Source organism: Littorina saxatilis, linkage group LG7 (genome assembly GCF_037325665.1).
Source record: "Littorina saxatilis isolate snail1 linkage group LG7, US_GU_Lsax_2.0, whole genome shotgun sequence".
Lineage (NCBI taxonomy): Eukaryota > Metazoa > Mollusca > Gastropoda > Littorinimorpha > Littorinidae > Littorina > Littorina saxatilis.
In genome coordinates, this window is record NC_090251.1 from 17,622,748 (window position 1) to 17,640,747 (window position 18,000).

An 18,000-nucleotide genomic window follows, 5' to 3' on the forward strand; every position below is an offset into this window, starting at 1 on the left:
CTGCTTGACTAAAATCTTTACAAACATTGACTATATTTTATACAAGAACCACTCAACAAGGGTAAAAAGTGAAGAATTTTATGGGTGAGAAAAGGAAAGTAAAAGGACTTTGGGGAGGCAGAAATAGAGAAAAAACAAGAAAAAGATCCTAATTAGGTTCACGGCATCGAGAGTGATGCGACCTTCTCTCAGAAGTTAGTAGAGAAGGCTCCCCCATCCACCACCCGGGGGACGCGCCTCTACGCCAATTAGGGGGCGGACTGTCTCGCTCTGTGTCAAATGTCTTACTGTGGTCAAACAACTAACGCATAACACTGACTGTCTCGCTCTGTGTCAAATGTCTCACTGTGGTCAAACAACTAACGCATAACACTGACTGTCTCGCTCTGTGTCAAATGTCTCACTGTGGTCAAACAACTAACGCATAACATTGACTGTCTTGCTCTGTGTCAAATGTCTCACTGTGGTCAAACAACTAACGCACAACACTGACTGCTGACCGCCAGGCGGGCAACCTGAGCGGGGGGATGAAGCGCAAGCTGAGCACAGCGGTGTCGCTGATCGGAGACCCCTCCGTCATCATGCTGGACGAGCCCTCCGCCGGCCTTGACCCCCGCGGGAAACGCCATCTGTGGGACGTGCTGTCCTCGGTCCGGTCAGGGGGGCGCACTCTCATCCTTACCTCGCACAGGTACGTGTGTGTATCTGTGTGCGTGTGTATGTGTGTGTGAGTGCGCGTGTGTGTGTGTGTGTGTGTGTGTGAGTGTGTGTGTGAGTGTGTGTGTGTGTGTGTGAGTGCGTGTGTGTGTGTGTGTGTGTCTGTGTGTGTGTGTGTGTGTGTGTGTGAAAACAAAAAAGTAAAGGGTATCTTTTCAGTGGTATAGCCCAGATGTTAAACATCCGTTTTTGACACCAGTAGACACAACACTATAGTTTCACGTATGATAAATTCAAGTCCTTTTGTATAATGTAAAAATTAACATAATGACTTTTTCTGCACCTCATGTAAATAAGAAAGTATGTGTACAAACAGAAAACACACAGATACCATGTTTGTTATCACTTGTTTATTCATTGATTAACATTTTGGAAAACAAAACAAAAACATCAATGTTTTTGTTTAGAAACATACGGGTATTTGAAGATCTGCCTTTGTTCTGATCAAAAATATGTTTCTTTGATCTGAGTAATATTCGGGTATGACGTCATCGGTCCTTGGCCGCAGCTACCCTTCAAAAATGGCGTTTTTGGAAGGCATGGTTCACTTTCAACCGTCGAAACGCTGAATTAAACCAAACATTATTTTACATGTTTTACATCAGAAAGCTTATCTGATGGTTTACCTTACATGTCATGCACATTCCGTTTCAATCCGACGCGCAGTCAGGCCGATCAAGCGTGTGAAAGAGAGCGATCGACCGCAACTCTGGAAAACGGCACGAAATCCTGGTTTGTGATGGTGTTTTTGCTGGGTAGCTGCAGTTTATATGCAATAATTAATAAATTAAACGAGACTACCTAGGTGATGTTTAATTTGAATTATTAGGAGTATAGTGATGGGAAGGAGCAATTACATGAGATGCAATGCGCAGGAAACCAGCCAGTATTTAGACGCGATTGACCTCCTGAAACCTGAGACTACCATGGGTGGGTATCATGGAACCAAAAGGAGCCATGATGGGAGGGCATGTGATTGCTCCTTCCTATCACTATACTCCTAATAATTCAAATTAAACTTCACCTAGGTAGTCTCGTTTAATTTATTAATTATTACTCGCATAGCGATTGGTCAGAACCAATCACATGAGAATTCAGAGAGGAGGTTAAGAGCATAAACACAAAGTTAATCAGCAATACTGATTCAAGATTTATTCAACTTTGGTTACAAAATTGTCCAAAACAGATTGGCTCACACTCTTCTGAGACACCACAGGTTTGCAATAAAATTTGCTGAAAGTGCTCTTTCTTGCCCAACAAGCAGCATTCATAATAGATTCCAGAGGCACATCTCTGCTGAAAGCGGCAGATGCAACTGCAGTTCTGGTGCTATGAGCAGAAAACTTAGTGATATCAATGCCTGATAATTCAAGGACAATCTTGATCCACCTGGAAATAGTGTCACGGGAGATGTGTTTATGTGGCTTCACATATGCAATGAAAAGTTCTCTCCCTTCCCTCAGGGACTGTGTTCTTTTCAAGTATTCCTTTACATGCTCTACAATATAAATGCATAATTTCTTGTTCACAAAACTAGACATAACTAAAGGTTGTACATTCTTTCCTGGTTTAGACTGTTTTTTGTTTTTTTTAATTTCTTTTTTTTTCACATAGGATAACGAAAATAGCAAATGTCCAACTGAAACCGTCTCAACCATATCATTTACACACGCGCATATAAACAGACAATACAAAAAAGATAAGGAGAAAAGAGAGAGAAAGGAAGAGGAGTGACAGAAGAGAATAGGGATCAGGGAAAGAAGAGAAAGAGGATAGCGAGCGGTGACCAGGCTTTGCAGTTTACCTGTACACAAATAATTTTACAAAAAAAATATCATTCAAACGCATGCCTGTACAGACTCCAGTTTCTGTTGAAAGAAGTTAACTTATTGTTGACCAATGCATTGTGCTTCTCTGCCAAAAATCTTTGTTTTAGAGTTAAAACAAGAACCTGAAAATGGGGGCAGGTCGCACGTATTTTAGATGTATAAATGTGGTATTTTGCGATTAGAAGGAACAAATCAAAGGTTTTGTCCGTCACACAGTTTGTTTGGTAGCCACAGATAATAAGTTGCTTATACAGTCTAACATTAGAACAATGTACAAAATTGTCTCGCATCCACTGAAGGAAATCATTCCAAAAAGCCTGTGTTTTTGTACAGTCCCAAAAAAGATGTTCTAGCGTTTCCTCCTGCTGTCCGCAGAAAGTACAAATAGGAGATTCAACAATTTTTCTCAGATGCAAAAAACGCTGGGTGGGTATAATTCTATATATCAGTCTATATTGAAACCATCTGAGACGTACGTCCTCAGTTGTTCTTTTAATTTTTAGAAAAACCTTATTGACATCTACATTACAGTTCAGTGCAGCTGACCACTTTTCAATACATTTCAGAGGATCAATACTCTTAATCAAATATCCATAGACATGTTTAGAACCACCACTAGCCAAGCACTGCCAAACACATGGGTCACTTACCAAAAAGTTATCACAAAAGTCAATTTCTAGCTTACATTGATACTTCTTAACAGCCCGTACTATTCCTTGATATAACAAAAAATTAACAGTCACATTTGGGTATTTTCTGCTAAATTCATCATAGGTCAAAAATCCATCTTCCTTCAGCAAGTGACCAACAGAAACAATACCACATTGTGCCCAGCTTCTAAGAAACAACACCTTCTTGTCTCTGCATATATTGATATTATAAAAAAGACATTCAGATACAAAGTCATGAAAAGAAGATGGAATACATTTGTTACACACTTTTTTTTATAATGTTTAAAAACATCAACCCAAAAAGGATTAACAATTCTTTGCATCAATACATTTGCAAACTCGCCCCCACGTTGTTTCACAACTCGGACAGCAGGACATAATGCATAGAGAATTTGTGTAATTTTTCCATCATCATGTAAAACTTTCAATGACGATAGAAAAACTCTCACATTAACCATTTTAAGTCCCCCCTCTTCGTATGCCTGATACATAGAGGTTCTTTTGATTTTGTCAATTTTCCCGTCCCAAACAAAATTAAACAGTAGTTTCTGTAGATTAGCTAGAAAATCCTCATCTGGGTCCGGCAAATTCATAAATAGGTAGGTAAGTTTGGACAATGCCAAAGTCTTAATGACTGTTATTTTTCCGAAAGGGGTTAAATTCCTTGTTGAAAATTCTCTTAATCTCCACAAACTTGTTTTCATAGTTTAATGGAACAATTTCCTCGATGTTTGTCGAAAACCAGATACCCAAAACTCTGAAAACAGTGGGATTCCAAGCAAAGTTATACTCTGGCATAAACTTAACGTTAGAATTTTTAGAGGCTCCTATCCACACTGCTGACGACTTGTCATAGTTAATAACTAGACCTGACAAAGAAGCAAACGTCTGTAGTGTTTTTACACATGCACAAAAAGAATCTTTGGTGCCATCAAGAAAAAAGGTAGTGTCATCAGCATATTGTGACAATAAAATTTCGACATCAAAAAAATTCAGTCCCTTGATTTTTGGATTCTGACGCATCATTATTGCCATAATTTCGGCACAAATTAGAAAAATATAAGGAGACAAAGGGTCCCCTTGACTGGTTCCTCTCTCCAGGTTAAACCACTCTGAATATTGTCCGTTTACTGCTACACATGATTTACTATTTCTGTAAAAAGTTAATATCCATTTTTTTATATCATTTCCGAAGTTAAATTTATTCAGTGCTTTTTGTATAAACGACCATGCAATGCTATCGAAAGCTTTTTCAAAGTCTACCATTAACAGAAGGCCATCAGCTTGTCGTTCATTAGCATAAATAATAGAATCATAGAGTAAACGAATATTTTCGCCTATATTCCTACCTTGCATAAACCCTTTTTGATCTTCATGAATTATGGTTGGGAGAACACGTTTCAGCCTTTCAGCAATGCAGGTGGAAGCTATTTTGTAGACAGTATTTAAAAGAGTAATAGGACGCCAATTTTTTAGAAACCTTTTATCTTTCCCTTCTTTGGGTATACAGGTGATCACACCTTGACGTTGTGTTACCGACATTTCACCTTTTCTAAAACCTTCATTAATTGAACGAAGCAAGAAAGCACCTAGATCAATAAAGAAAAATTAAAAAAATTCTAATGAATATCCATCCGATCCGGGGCTTTTTATCATTTTTGAGTCACTTGAGAAAAAGTGACTCTATGTAATCGGTCAGTGTTAGTCTGTCCGGCCGGCCGTCCGTAGACACCACCTTAACGTTGGACTTTTCTCGGAAACTATCAAAGCGATCGGGCTCATATTTTGTTTAGTCGTGACCTCCAATGACCTCTACACTTTAACGATGGTTTCGTTGACCTTTGACCTTTTTCAAGGTCACAGGTCAGCGTCAAAGGAAAAATTAGACATTTTATATCTTTGACAAAGTTCATCGGATGTGATTGAAACTTTGTAGGATTATTCTTTACATCAAAGTATTTACATCTGTAGCCTTTTACGAACGTTATCAGAAAAACAAGGGAGATAACTAGCCTTTTCTGTTCGGCAACACACAACTTAACGTTGGGCTTTTCTCGGAAACTATAAAAGTGACCGGGCTCAAATTTTATGTGAACGTGACTCATTGTGTTGTGAATAGCAATTTCTTCCTGTCCATCTGATGCCTCATATAATATTCAGAACTGCGAAAGTGACTCGATCGAGCGTTTGCTCTTCTTGTTAAGTTGTTTTACTGCTTTGACTAATTCTTCTTTACAAATAATACCTTCAAGTCCATCACGTTCTTCCTCAGTCAAAACAGGATGTTCTAAGTTATTAGGAATGTCTTCATTCGTTATATTATGTTCCCTTGAAGCATACAACTGTGCATAGAAGGATTTAACTTCTTTAGTAATCTCATCACTGTCACATAAAAGTTCGCCATTGTCCTTTTCAATAAAACACATAGCCTTTTTGACAAAGTTTCTTTTTTCAAGACTACAGAAATATTTAGAATTTTTTTCACCATCTGCAATCCATTTTGCTCTTGATCTAACAATCAACCCGTCTACTTTTTCTGTCTTAACTGAAACAACTCTTGCCGCTTCTGTTCCAAAATAATTACATTCTCATCATTTAGATTACTTTCTAAAACCTTAATCTCATCCATCAGATCAATCTCCCTTCTGCAATTTTCTCTCTTTTTCTGCGCTGCAAACGACATAGTTTTACTTCTTATCTCTAAAAGTAGCATTTCGAAAAATAGTTGATCGTCAATAGTTAACTGTAACTCCTCATCATCAATCTCTGCAATGTTAACTGTATCATACACAAGAACAGCATACTGCTTTTTAACCTCTAAAATACATTCCTTAATTAAGCGAACATAATCAATATCTTTTAATAAACCATTATTAAATTTCCAAAAGGATCTATGCCTTTTAACAACATCAGTTTTAAAACTCAGAGATACAACAGAATGATCTGAGCAATATCCAGGTGAGATATTAACATCATCCACAACAAGACCAAGTTGTTCAGAGACAGCAAAATAATCAAGCCGGCTTCTCTGTGTGCTATTAGTTCTTCTCCAAGTATACTTTCTCACATCACCATGAATAGCTCTAAAAATGTCAACAACATCATGCTGTTCAAAAAAATCAGTTATTTCTTTTCTACTCCTATTTCTATACACATTGTTTGGATTGTTAGAGTCCAGTTTTGGATTCAAAGGAACATTCCAATCTCCCCCCATTACTATCAGTTCATTATCTAACAAAATAACACTGTTAAACAGATCAAGAAAAAACTCAGGATGATCTCCACTACTGGGACCATAGACATTCACCACTGTCATGCGTTTATTTAGAAGTTCAATATCCAACAAAATGTACCGCCCCGATTCATCTTTTATGGTATTGTGTAATTTGTATTCAAAATTATTTTTAAACAAAATCGCTACTCCCCTACTAGCTGAACTATCTCCGTTAACTACAACATCAAATCCCCACAGTGATCGGATGAAATTTTCATCTTCTGTTTTCCAATGTGTTTCTTGCAACATAAAGATATTATTATCAGAATTTCTCAAAAAGTCAAATAAATCTTTTCTTTTCTTATAATCATTTAGTCCATTTACATTGAAAGTGCAGATCCTCAGTTTTTCACAATTGCTTGCCATCATATTTCATAATCGGGTCTAGCCAACAGTAACAGATAATATTTATAAAAAAAAACAAAAAGCAAAGACAGTATACTCCTGCACTCACATAAAGAAAATAGAGCATACACGCTATGTAATGCACTTCTGCAAACACAACCCTGTAATAGATTAAACCAGCAGTCAGCGTATAAACACACACATGAATGATTTGACCTAGTAAACGAATAATGTGTAAACTTGCACTCACACAGATCTGGAAAAACAAACAAGTCAAATATAGTTTCACAAGCACAGCACTGCAACAGAAATAAACCATGATCAGAGTGTACATGCACACCTAAATATTCAGACCTGGACAACAAATAATGTAGACATTTGCCCATATGCTCTAAGGAAAAGTCACACCTGCCATACACACATTCACAGAAACAAGCCTGCAACAGAAGTAAGCCTTGATAAAGAGACAAAAGCACACCAAAATAAGCAGACATAATAAGTGGGTCAGGTACACATTTGCACTTACACAGATCAAATAAACCAAACAACTTGTATACACCATCACAAACATAACCCTGCAACAGAAGTACACCATGGTAAAGATAAGCAAACAAAAGCACCCACACATATCTAGGCATAAATGACATGTCAGGTACACATTTGCACCTACACAAATCAAAAATAGCAAACAAGTCATGCACACACCCACCAACATAACCCTGCAGCAGCTTTGGGCAACAATCAGCATACCAATGGCAGTATTCACATAGATAGGCAGATATGCATGCACATGCAGCAAACAGATATTGAACACACTTGCACTTACACAAATATGGTAAAACATTTAACCACACACAAACATCTCCATGAAGTAGATGTAATCCACAGTCAGGATATAAATGCACGCATGAATATTCAAATACAGGAGACATGTCATGTACACACTCACCAGCAGAGTGCAAAAACAAATTCATGCACAAGACCCCACTCAGAAATTCGGCAATCAAATCCATCTTCTGAACATGCGGGGAGAAAGAATCAACATAAAACGCGGAATATATACATAACAACAGTTAAGTAACACACATGTAGGCCTAACTTGGTCGCACCTGGTCACCATAGAGAAAAAGGAAAATATAAGAAGCCAATACAGTGACAGAAAGAGGCACAATGACAGTGACAGAAAGAGGGAAAAGAGAGAATGGCAGGAGAAAACAACTGACAGACACAAACACAGGGACATGTAAAACACATGAAAAAAAAAGAACATACTTTCCGGATAGAGCTATCACACCTCCATCTTGAAAAATTGTGCAGATCCGTAAACAGACACATTATGTAACACACACAAAAAACAGCTTCATTGTAAATCCAACGTTCCGCGGCCGAGCACAAAGTGAAACTGACAAGCATATGCTAGGCCTACACAGAATGCAGCGAACGTTTATCATTGGCTAAGACTGTCACATGGTATGAATGTTTACATACACGCTGCGTAACACGCTTCAGCACACGTTTGTGATCAATTGTCCTGTTTGTCTGGTGTTTTGTCTTTGCTTCCTTGTTTTGCACTGTCTGATTGTTTCTTTTGTTCAATTTCTTTCTTTTTACGTTGCTGGAAACGGCGCTGGGCTGGAGTAGAAGCAGCGGCTGGGTCATTCTCAGGGATGGGAGGTAGTCTGTTCAGGTCTGCTACACGTTCAACACGGTGGACTGCGCCGGCCGCGTCTTTAGCGAAGATGGAACCCTCTGAGGTCCAGGCCTCACGGGTGCCAGGGTGATCGAGCGTGCACTGGAAGAGGATGTACTTTGATTTGGTGAGGTCTTCGACGATGACGACTTTCGGCTGCACATTCTTGAGGAGTTTTCTGTTCTGAATAACTTCACGCTTGTTTTTTCGTGAAACGAATTTCACAATGATAGGCCTGTTGAGACCTGCCTTTCGTTTGCCCACACGGTGTGCTGCCTCAATGTGCCATGGTTTGATGTTGGTCAGCTTCAGTTTGTCATGGAAAACTTTCAGAACTTTTTCTTCACTTTCTTCACCCGTCTCAGCATGGTCAGAGGGCTCTTCAATGTACAGTAGTTTGACATTGTTTCTGCGAGAATATTGTTCGTTTGCCTCTACCCGATCATAAGCAAGTTTAGCGTAGTACTGGACCTCGTGTAACTGACTCTCTGTGTTTTCTTGCTTTTTCTCACACGCTTTGAGTTGCTTCTTCACATTGTCATTTTCTTGCTTTAGATCAAACACCTCTCCCTCCAGTTTTTCCACATTGAGTGCCAAGCTGTCAAATTTACGATTCACACTCTTCAGGTCTTTTCTTACAGCTAGCAGTACTGACATAAGATCCTTGTTTGAACATTCTCCCACCTCCGTGTCACTGTCACCACTCTCAAGACCGGTACCACTCATTATATTCAAGTCATCGTCCTCACCACCCGATGCTGTCATACTGTCACTCACATCATTATTTTTCCGGAGAAAAGAGTCTACAATTGAAGGCTGAGACAACTGCGAATTTATCACTTTCTGTTTTTTCTGTCGGTTCGGTGGCTTGGGCGTAGAAGTAGACTGAGTGTTAGATAGGCCTATGTCACCTTCACCACTAGTGTCAGCTTTGCGTCGCTTCACTGATGCAGACCGGCTACGGTGCATGGCGGATCACTCACTCATAACACATCACGCATTGACAAGGTTCGTGTCTTTCAGGAAAAGTACGATAAAATTCACATATTCACGTCACATTCTTAGTAGGAGGATTACGACAGCCCAGAGGACTATCAGTCCATGTTACTAGAGCCCTAAACGACTTGAAATAGACGTTTTTACATCGTAGATGTTGAGAGCTCACAAAAAGACGTCCTCTCTACATGGGCCCGGAAGTGACGTCCGGTTTAGACTGTTTTAGTACTGAGCTGTAAACGAAAGTGCATTTGTCCTTCATCACTTTTACATCATTCACTTGTAAAGTATGGTGGGTTTGACCCCGCTGTCCCGATACCAAAGCCAAAAGCATGACAAGTCTCAAAGTAAGATGCTTTAAATTCAGTTTCTCCACTTCCGCCCAAGTTTCCAAATATTCAACAACAGTGTCAACATCCCAAGCCTCTTGGTATTTTGGCAGTGAAGGCCTATTCTCAAACACTCCTTTTACAACCCGGCATAAAACTGGATGACTACCCACAGAATGATAATCAGAATTAGTATCACTGAGAAACGCAGATACTGCGCTACGTGCCAAATTTACAGTACTATATAGCTGGCTCCGGCTTTGTACAGTTCAGCCAAGAAATTGGCTAAGTCTACATGGGATGGGCACACCACACTGTTTTCCACTGTAAATGTATGCCGCTTCTTGATGTAAGTGTTATATGCTTTTGTTGTATTAGGCCTCCATGAGTTCATCAACAAATCCACAGCATCACTGTTCATTCCTTGTGTTACGAAGCGGTTTACTCGTATTTGTGGTAATGTGTATTGTTGTAAATAGAATAGACTATAGCGATGGTCAGACATTGGAAAGGGCTATAGGCTGCATACCGTCGCGTTGACCGCAGTTGAACCTTTGTGTAACTGACAAGGTTTTTCACGTGCAAGTAATGCAGGCGACAGCTCACTGGCAATGTCATAGCAAGAACGACTTTGTAAAATCAGTCGCCGTCAAGGAGCCAAGCTCGACTCATGTTTTTCGTAACACTTTAGCAGACGGGCTCCTGTTTTAGGTATCTGACTGAAGAAGGATGAAGACTGACGAACTTTCCCTATCAGTCTACGTGATATCTTCCATTTTCATATTCATGCCAGGCCGGCGACTGTACTAAATGTTGGCTTTACACTCTTTTGAGGTATGTTTGAAACCGGTTATATTTTCATGTCATGTTGTCGTATGTGAGAAGAGTGACTGGTTCTGTGTTTAACGTTATTGTGTAGGCCTAAGCTATTGTGCTACACTGCTTAAACATGTGAGGGTTTTACGTAACGTTTTCTTGGCTTTAGAAAACAGGAATTAACGTGTAAATAATTATATTGGCTCATGCAGCTTAATATGTTGGACGAGTGAGTATTTTTATTGTGCGAGTGAAAGAAACTAAAGACAAGTTGATTTATGGACTATAAACTTTACAGTGTTTCCAACTGGGGGGTTTTCATCGCCGGAGGCTGAACTGAACCAGTCAACTGCGGCTTGTGGACATGACCATGGCATGGAGAGCTGGCAGGGTTCTACAGTTAGCCGCCGAGACGAACTGGAAGGATCAAGGACTACGTCAAGCAATGGTTGCGGTGTCGTGAGGACTGGTGCACCCTTGTCAGTCGTCTGAAGGACTTACAGCCATACCAACATCTTGAAAGCCGAAAGATGGCAGTAGGGTAACGTACAGTAGAATACCTATTCGTCTTACCTGTTAAGCTGCTTTGTTTGAGCCAAAAGGTGTCTGCGTCTTGGACTGTAGAGTTTCTTGCGGTGTTGTCGACCTAGAGTACTGGTCGAAGCCCGGAAATGATTTTGTGATGTAAAAAGCTTTGTAAACTAATAATAATTAGTCTTGGCAGTGTCAAGATCCATTTAACACCAGGTTTTTGCGTGTGTGAGTGCGTGTGCGCTTGTGCCTTGAAAGCTACTGTAGCGGACAACTATTCAGATTACATTCAAGCCTGTAAACAAATACTAAACTTATAGAGTGGTGTAGAGACCTTTATGATTGTCTAGAAATAGGCCAATAAGGGGCCATAACATCTGGCCTAAAAACCGGGCTATACCACTCCATAACACCTTGTTGCTGGTATGTCTTCCGAAAACACTGCAAACTAGCAGATTTAGTCTCTTCTAAAGAATCAAGGAGTGAACTGCCCCTGGTTGACTGGGAAGATGTAGTAGTCTGGTCCTGCAGGATAATCGTACTGGAGGAGCAATCAGCAGTCTCTGTATCAAAGGGTACCACACCTGCGTAGGGCAGTCCGGCACCACCAGCACGCCCACAGCCTCGTCTCTCTGTATTTTCTGCAGCACTGCTGGGATCACACTGAAAGGTGGAAACGCATAAAATACAATTCCTTTCCAAGACATGCTAAAAGCATCAATGGCTACCGCAGCCGGGTCAGGCCTATACGCCACATACCTCGCCATCTGGGTGTTCAGTCTGGAAGCAAAAAGATCAATTTTAGGGTACACAGCTAGTGTACACAATGCTGATTGCACCGCAGTACTATCCAGCTTCCATTCAGCATCCATATTGATGTGCCGTGATTCCCGATCTGCAACCACATTCTCCTTTCCTGGAATATGAGCTGCACTGATCCAGACATCATTCTGAATGCACCAGGACCAAATGTCAAAGGTTACTTTATTACAGTCATCTGAATGACTTGTCCCCATGTTTTGGATACAAAACACAGCAGTTGTATTATCCAGCATTAACCTCACGTGTTTGTTCTGTATTTTCCCTTTAAAACACTGTAATGCCAACAATGCTGCTTTCAGTTCCAGAACATTGATGTAATCCTGTGCAGGCTCTTGCTGCGTGCTTGACAATTCATGTTCTGGGGCCGCGGCTTGATCAAGCTTCGAGCGAAAAGAGGCCATTTCATCGTCCAACGCATCAAAACGCGAGCTCCATTTGGTGTCCATCCGCTCTATAAAAGCCATCATGTTGTCCAAACCACTGGAGGATGGATCTTTTGTTTTCTTTGGCTTGTCTTTTATTTTCTTTGGCTTGTCTTTAACATCTAAAGTGTCAGCCAACAATGGAATCTCCTCTGCATCAGAAACAGACATGGCGGCAAGACTGAAAGCTCAACCGGTCTGTAGATGCTCAACTGAACTGAACAGTACGTCTTGAGTAACGGCCAACTGAAAGGGCCTGAGCAAGTAAACTCTGTAATAATACACACAATTATTTCTGGAAACTTACAGAATTAACACGAATGTCAATCCCTTGTATCTAGTCACTAGCACACAAAAATTGATGAGAGTAAAAACGAAGCGTTTATCCACTGGCTTGTTCCGACATCAACTGGCTGGTTTCCCGCGCATTGCATCTCATGTGATTGGTTCTGACCAATCGCTATGCGAGTAATAATTCTAAAACTACACAGAACGATGTTAAAGACTCTTATCGATATTCGTTCCAGTACTTTAAAGCAAAAAAGAACCTGAGAACGGACGTTGAAACGGTTTTCCGTTTTTAATGTTGCGAACGTTTTTTACGTCCTAGAAACAAAATGTGACATGCACGCAACTGTATATACTTTGCAATGGCTTTTGCATGTGCCAAATTTCAGAAACATTCTTGTCTGGGCTCACAAGATATAGCCTTATAAGTTTGAAGAAATAACAAATGAAATCTCACTCCACTGCGCTGGTTTTTGGCTCACGTAAGTGTAGCCTATGCGTTGGTAAACTTTGTCTGTCTGTGCGTGCGTGCGTGCGTGCGCATGCATGTATGTATGTGGTAGAAACTTTAACATTTGAAGACGTCATATTACATTGACGTCACAGTATGGCGTAAGAGGGTTAGACGTCACGCGAAGGAATTACTGAAAGTCTCGGTGATTGTTATTTTGAGCGGACCGAGACTAGTTGGCAGTCGTGTCCCTGTAGTGTAAGTAGGCTACATGCAGACCACAGGCACTCGTCACGAGGTGGGCGTGGCCTATGGCTGTCACTTGTGATGGACGGGGGGTCTTTCCTTATGGTTTATACAAGGTATGATACTGATTCTCTCGACCTCGTCGGCAAACTTCGCATTCCTGCCATACACAGCTTAGCAAAGCAAAACAACGGCTATGATAAAATCAAGTATACATTAAACTATCAGCCAGCTACATGTACAGATTTATACCAATTAGACGTTGCTACGGCTGTTATTTTGCAAAACGGCACGGATTTTGGCACACAAAAACCCACGTTGTTCTAGACCGAACGGAAGTTACGTATGACTTACTTCCCCTTATAATCAAACCAAGACAACAAGCTGTGCCTTCATTGGCTGAAGGAAAAATATTGCGCGAAATCTGACGTGTAGATCTGTTGTAGATTTGAGAAAACATAAGAAGGTTGGTTACGTGTAATCTTGAATGAAATAGTAAGATTGTTTTTGTTGCTCAAGACTGTTATTTTTATGGAGCTTTTCTCAATGTCTGTCCAAAATTGCGCACCATAAGAGAGAGGGAGGGAGATAGAGAGGAAAGAGAGAAATTTTGTTTCCCATATCCACATCAGTTACGGGTTGGTTGTTGATGTAGAACGATAGCAAAGGAGTCAGGTCAGATAATGCACACAGCACGAGACGCTTGCAGAGAAGGATATATATATATATATCTACAATCAGGGTTCTTGCATGCTTACAGTGTGATCTTTTTTGCTATTTTTCATCAATGAACATAATGCCACAGCAAAACATATATTTTAACCCAATTGTACTTTGTGGTTTATGTTGAGAGTGAAGTTAGGATTTACTGTGAGGCTTTTCATCACTTGCCTGAACATTTCATAAGGGTCGGCGGTCAATAAAACCCTGAGTAGATTTGTTTCCAAACATCGTCAACTGTAGTGTTGCTCTTAGGCCTAAGTTTTTTTTCTCTCACTGGTCCACACTTTTTTTCTGATTTGAAGCACTGTTGTGACCACTGGCTAGTCAGCCTGCTGTCCGGTACATTTTGACATGTTGGAGGCCCTCTGATTGAAAAAATATTGTGATAAATCTTGAAAAAGTTGGCCGCTAACTTCGGCTAAGGTAATTCCACTTCCTCTCCACTGTATAGTTCTTGTCCATCAGACTGTTACTGAAACAAACAGTTCAGAATATCATTAGTGCGTATAGTCCTTAAGCCAAAACACTGCATCTTTTTTCTTTCACCTCTCCATCTACTTATTTGCTTTGCTTTTGTACGTAGTACACTCACTTTCTTATCACACAGAGTTTCTCAAATAAAACAAGTCGCGTAAGGCGAAAATACAATATTTAGTCAAGTAGCTGTCGAACTCACAGAATGAAACTGAACGCAATGCCATTTTTCAGCAAGACCGTATACTCGTAGCATCGTCAGTCCACCGCTCATGGCAAAGGCAGTGAAATTGACAAGAAGAGCGGGGTAGTAGTTGCGCTAAGAAGGATAGCACGCTTTTCTGTACCTCTCTTTGTTTTAACTTTCTGAGCGTGTTTTTAATCCAAACATATCATATCTATATGTTTTTGGAATCAGGAACCGACAAGGAATAAGATGAAAGTGTTTTTAAATTGATTTGGACAATTTAATTTTGATAATAATTTTTATATATTTAATTTTCAGAGCTTGTTTTTAATCCGAATATAACATATTTATATGTTTTTGGAATCAGCAAATGATGGAGAATAAGATAAACGTAAATTTGGATCGTTTTATAAATTTTTAATTTTTTTTACAATTTTCCGATTTTTAATGACCAAAGTCATTATTTAATTTGTAAGCCACCAAGCTGAAATGCAATACCGAAGTCCGGGCTTCGTCGAAGATTACTTGACCAAAATTTCAACCAATTTGGTTGAAAAATGAGGGCGTGACAGTGCCGCCTCAACTTTCACGAAAAGCCGGATATGACGTCATCAAAGACATTTATCAAAAAAATGAAAAAAACGTTCGGGGATTTCATACCCAGGAACTCTCATGTCAAATTTCATAAAGATCGGTCCAGTAGTTTAGTCTGAATCGCTCTACACACACACACAGACACACAGACACACCCACATACACCACGACCCTCGTTTCGATTCCCCCTCGATGTTAAAATATTTAGTCAAAACTTGACTAAATAAAAAAAGAAACAAAACTAAAAACAGAGGAAACAAGCAAACAAACACCACCACAACTAAGAAGAAGAACAACCTAGCTGAAGACAAGCTGTTTTGCATAACGCAAACATGTGCATAACTTAAAATGGTAATTAGACAGTTAATTAATCATGTCTAAAAGTCAATTCCTAAAAGTGTGTAAATAATCAAAGCTCTAACTAAAAATTTAAAATAAAAATGTGTCACTAGAAAACACACACACACACACACACACACACACACACACACACACACACACACACACACAGATGATCTTGTATTTTCTGATAACATGTCCTAATTAAACCATTGAAGAATAGGTGTCTGAACTTACTCAGAGTCTATGAGGAGTTGTAGACCTTCTGTTGTTATTCCTCAAGAGATTAGTTCTGCTCATGCATGTCGCCTCGGGTTTTCCGTGTTCGGCCTGCATGCAGATCCACAGGCACCTGAAGATGCGCCGGACCGATTTTTCAAAATTTCATATTTGAACATCATTATAAGCCAAACTAATTATTATTTCCATGTTTAGACACTAAAAACAGATTCTTGGTTCAATTGCCTTTAAAAATAACATAGGTTTTACTTACCTACCTACTGCCAGTTTGGAGCTAGAATTTTTTGTGAATCATTACACCCCGAACTCCAAAATTCCCTGGCAATCAGGAATGTATGGCAATCCGAATGGTGCAAAAGTCCCTTTTAGCTCTTGATGTCTAAATAACACATTATTTAGCTAAATAACGCGTTATTTAGCTAAACAATGCTTTATTTAGCTATATCATGCATTATTTAGCTAAATAATGCATTGTTTAAATTAAACAATGCATTATTTACAGATACAGAAAAAAGAGAGCCCAGAGCACTAAATAATGCATTGTTTAGCATAAATAAGAGATTGTGTTTGTAAATAACTCATTATTTATAAATAATTACGCGTTTTCTCTAAACAATATATTATATGTAAATAAAGTGTTATTTAAATAAATAAAATATTATTTAGATAAATAAAATATTATTTATCTAAATAAAATATTATTTAGATAAATAAAATATTATATGTAAATAAAATATTATTTATCTAAATAAAATATTATTTAGATAAATAAAATATTATTTAGATAAATAATTTATTATTTAGATAAATAATTTATTATTTAGATAAATAATTTATTATTTACTGTTTTTGCCTTGAAATAGTATTATTACACTAAATAATGCTTTATATAGCTATATAATAGGTTTCCGCTATATAATTCATGATTTGGTAAATAATACATTATATACCGTAAATAAAATATTATATACCGTAAACAATTCATTGTTTAGCGCATCGCGAAGCCGTTTTTTCTCTTGTTGTTTTTTTCCACGTGTTTCCGTGGATCCACGAGAGCTCTGTTGATTCTCAAACTGACCAGGCCAATCAGACAACTAGCATCTGTACACTAATTAAAGTCCCATTGTTGAGTGTGACGAAAACTCGTGGTGACGATTTTAAAACATGTTGGGTCACGCATGGTCCAATCTTACATGGTCCAATCTTACATGGTCCAACCTTACATGGTCCAACCTTACATGGTCCAATCTTACATGGTCCCATCTTACATGGTCCAACCTTACATGGTTCAACCTTACATGGTCCAATCTTACATGGTCCAATCTTGCATGGTCCAATCTTACATGGTCCAACCTTGCATGGTCCAACCTTGCATGGTCCAATCTTACATGGTCCAATATTACATGGTCCAACCTTACATGGTCCAACCTTACATGGTCCAACCTTACATGGTCCAATCTTACATGGTCCAATCTTGCATGGTCCAATCTTACATGGTCCAATCTTACATGGTCCAACCTTACATGGTCCAACCTTACATGGTCCAACCTTACATGGTCCAACCTTACATGGTCCAATCTTACATGGTCCAACCTTACATGGTCCAACCTTACATGGTCCAACCTTACATGGTCCAATCTTGCATGGTCCAACTTTACATGGTCCAATCTTACATGGTCCAACCTTACATGGTCCAACCTTACATGGTCCAATCTTACATGGTCCAATCTTACATGGTCCAACCTTACATGGTTCAACCTTACATGGTCCAATCTTACATGGTCCAATCTTACATGGTCCAACCTTGCATGGTCCAACCTTGCATGGTCCAATCTTACATGGTCCAACCTTACATGGTCCAACCTTACATGGTCCAACCTTACATGGTCCAACCTTACATGGTCCAATCTTACATGGTCCAATCTTGCATGGTCCAATCTTACATGGTCCAACCTTACATGGTCCAACCTTACATGGTCCAATCTTACATGGTCCAATCTTGCATGGTCCAATCTT

At 39.3% G+C, this 18,000-nt stretch overlaps 1 protein-coding gene across 1 annotated transcript in view; it reads left to right on the forward strand.

Annotated features, from left to right (window-relative positions):
- The window catches only part of LOC138970137 (phospholipid-transporting ATPase ABCA3-like), a 184,847-nt gene that overhangs the window by 162,729 nt on the left and 4,118 nt on the right, over positions 1-18,000 (forward strand). Inside the window, exon 9 of the mRNA XM_070342619.1 lies at positions 507-691. Within this exon, the coding sequence (XP_070198720.1) occupies positions 507-691 (185 nt within the window). The remainder of the gene's footprint in view (positions 1-506; positions 692-18,000) is intronic.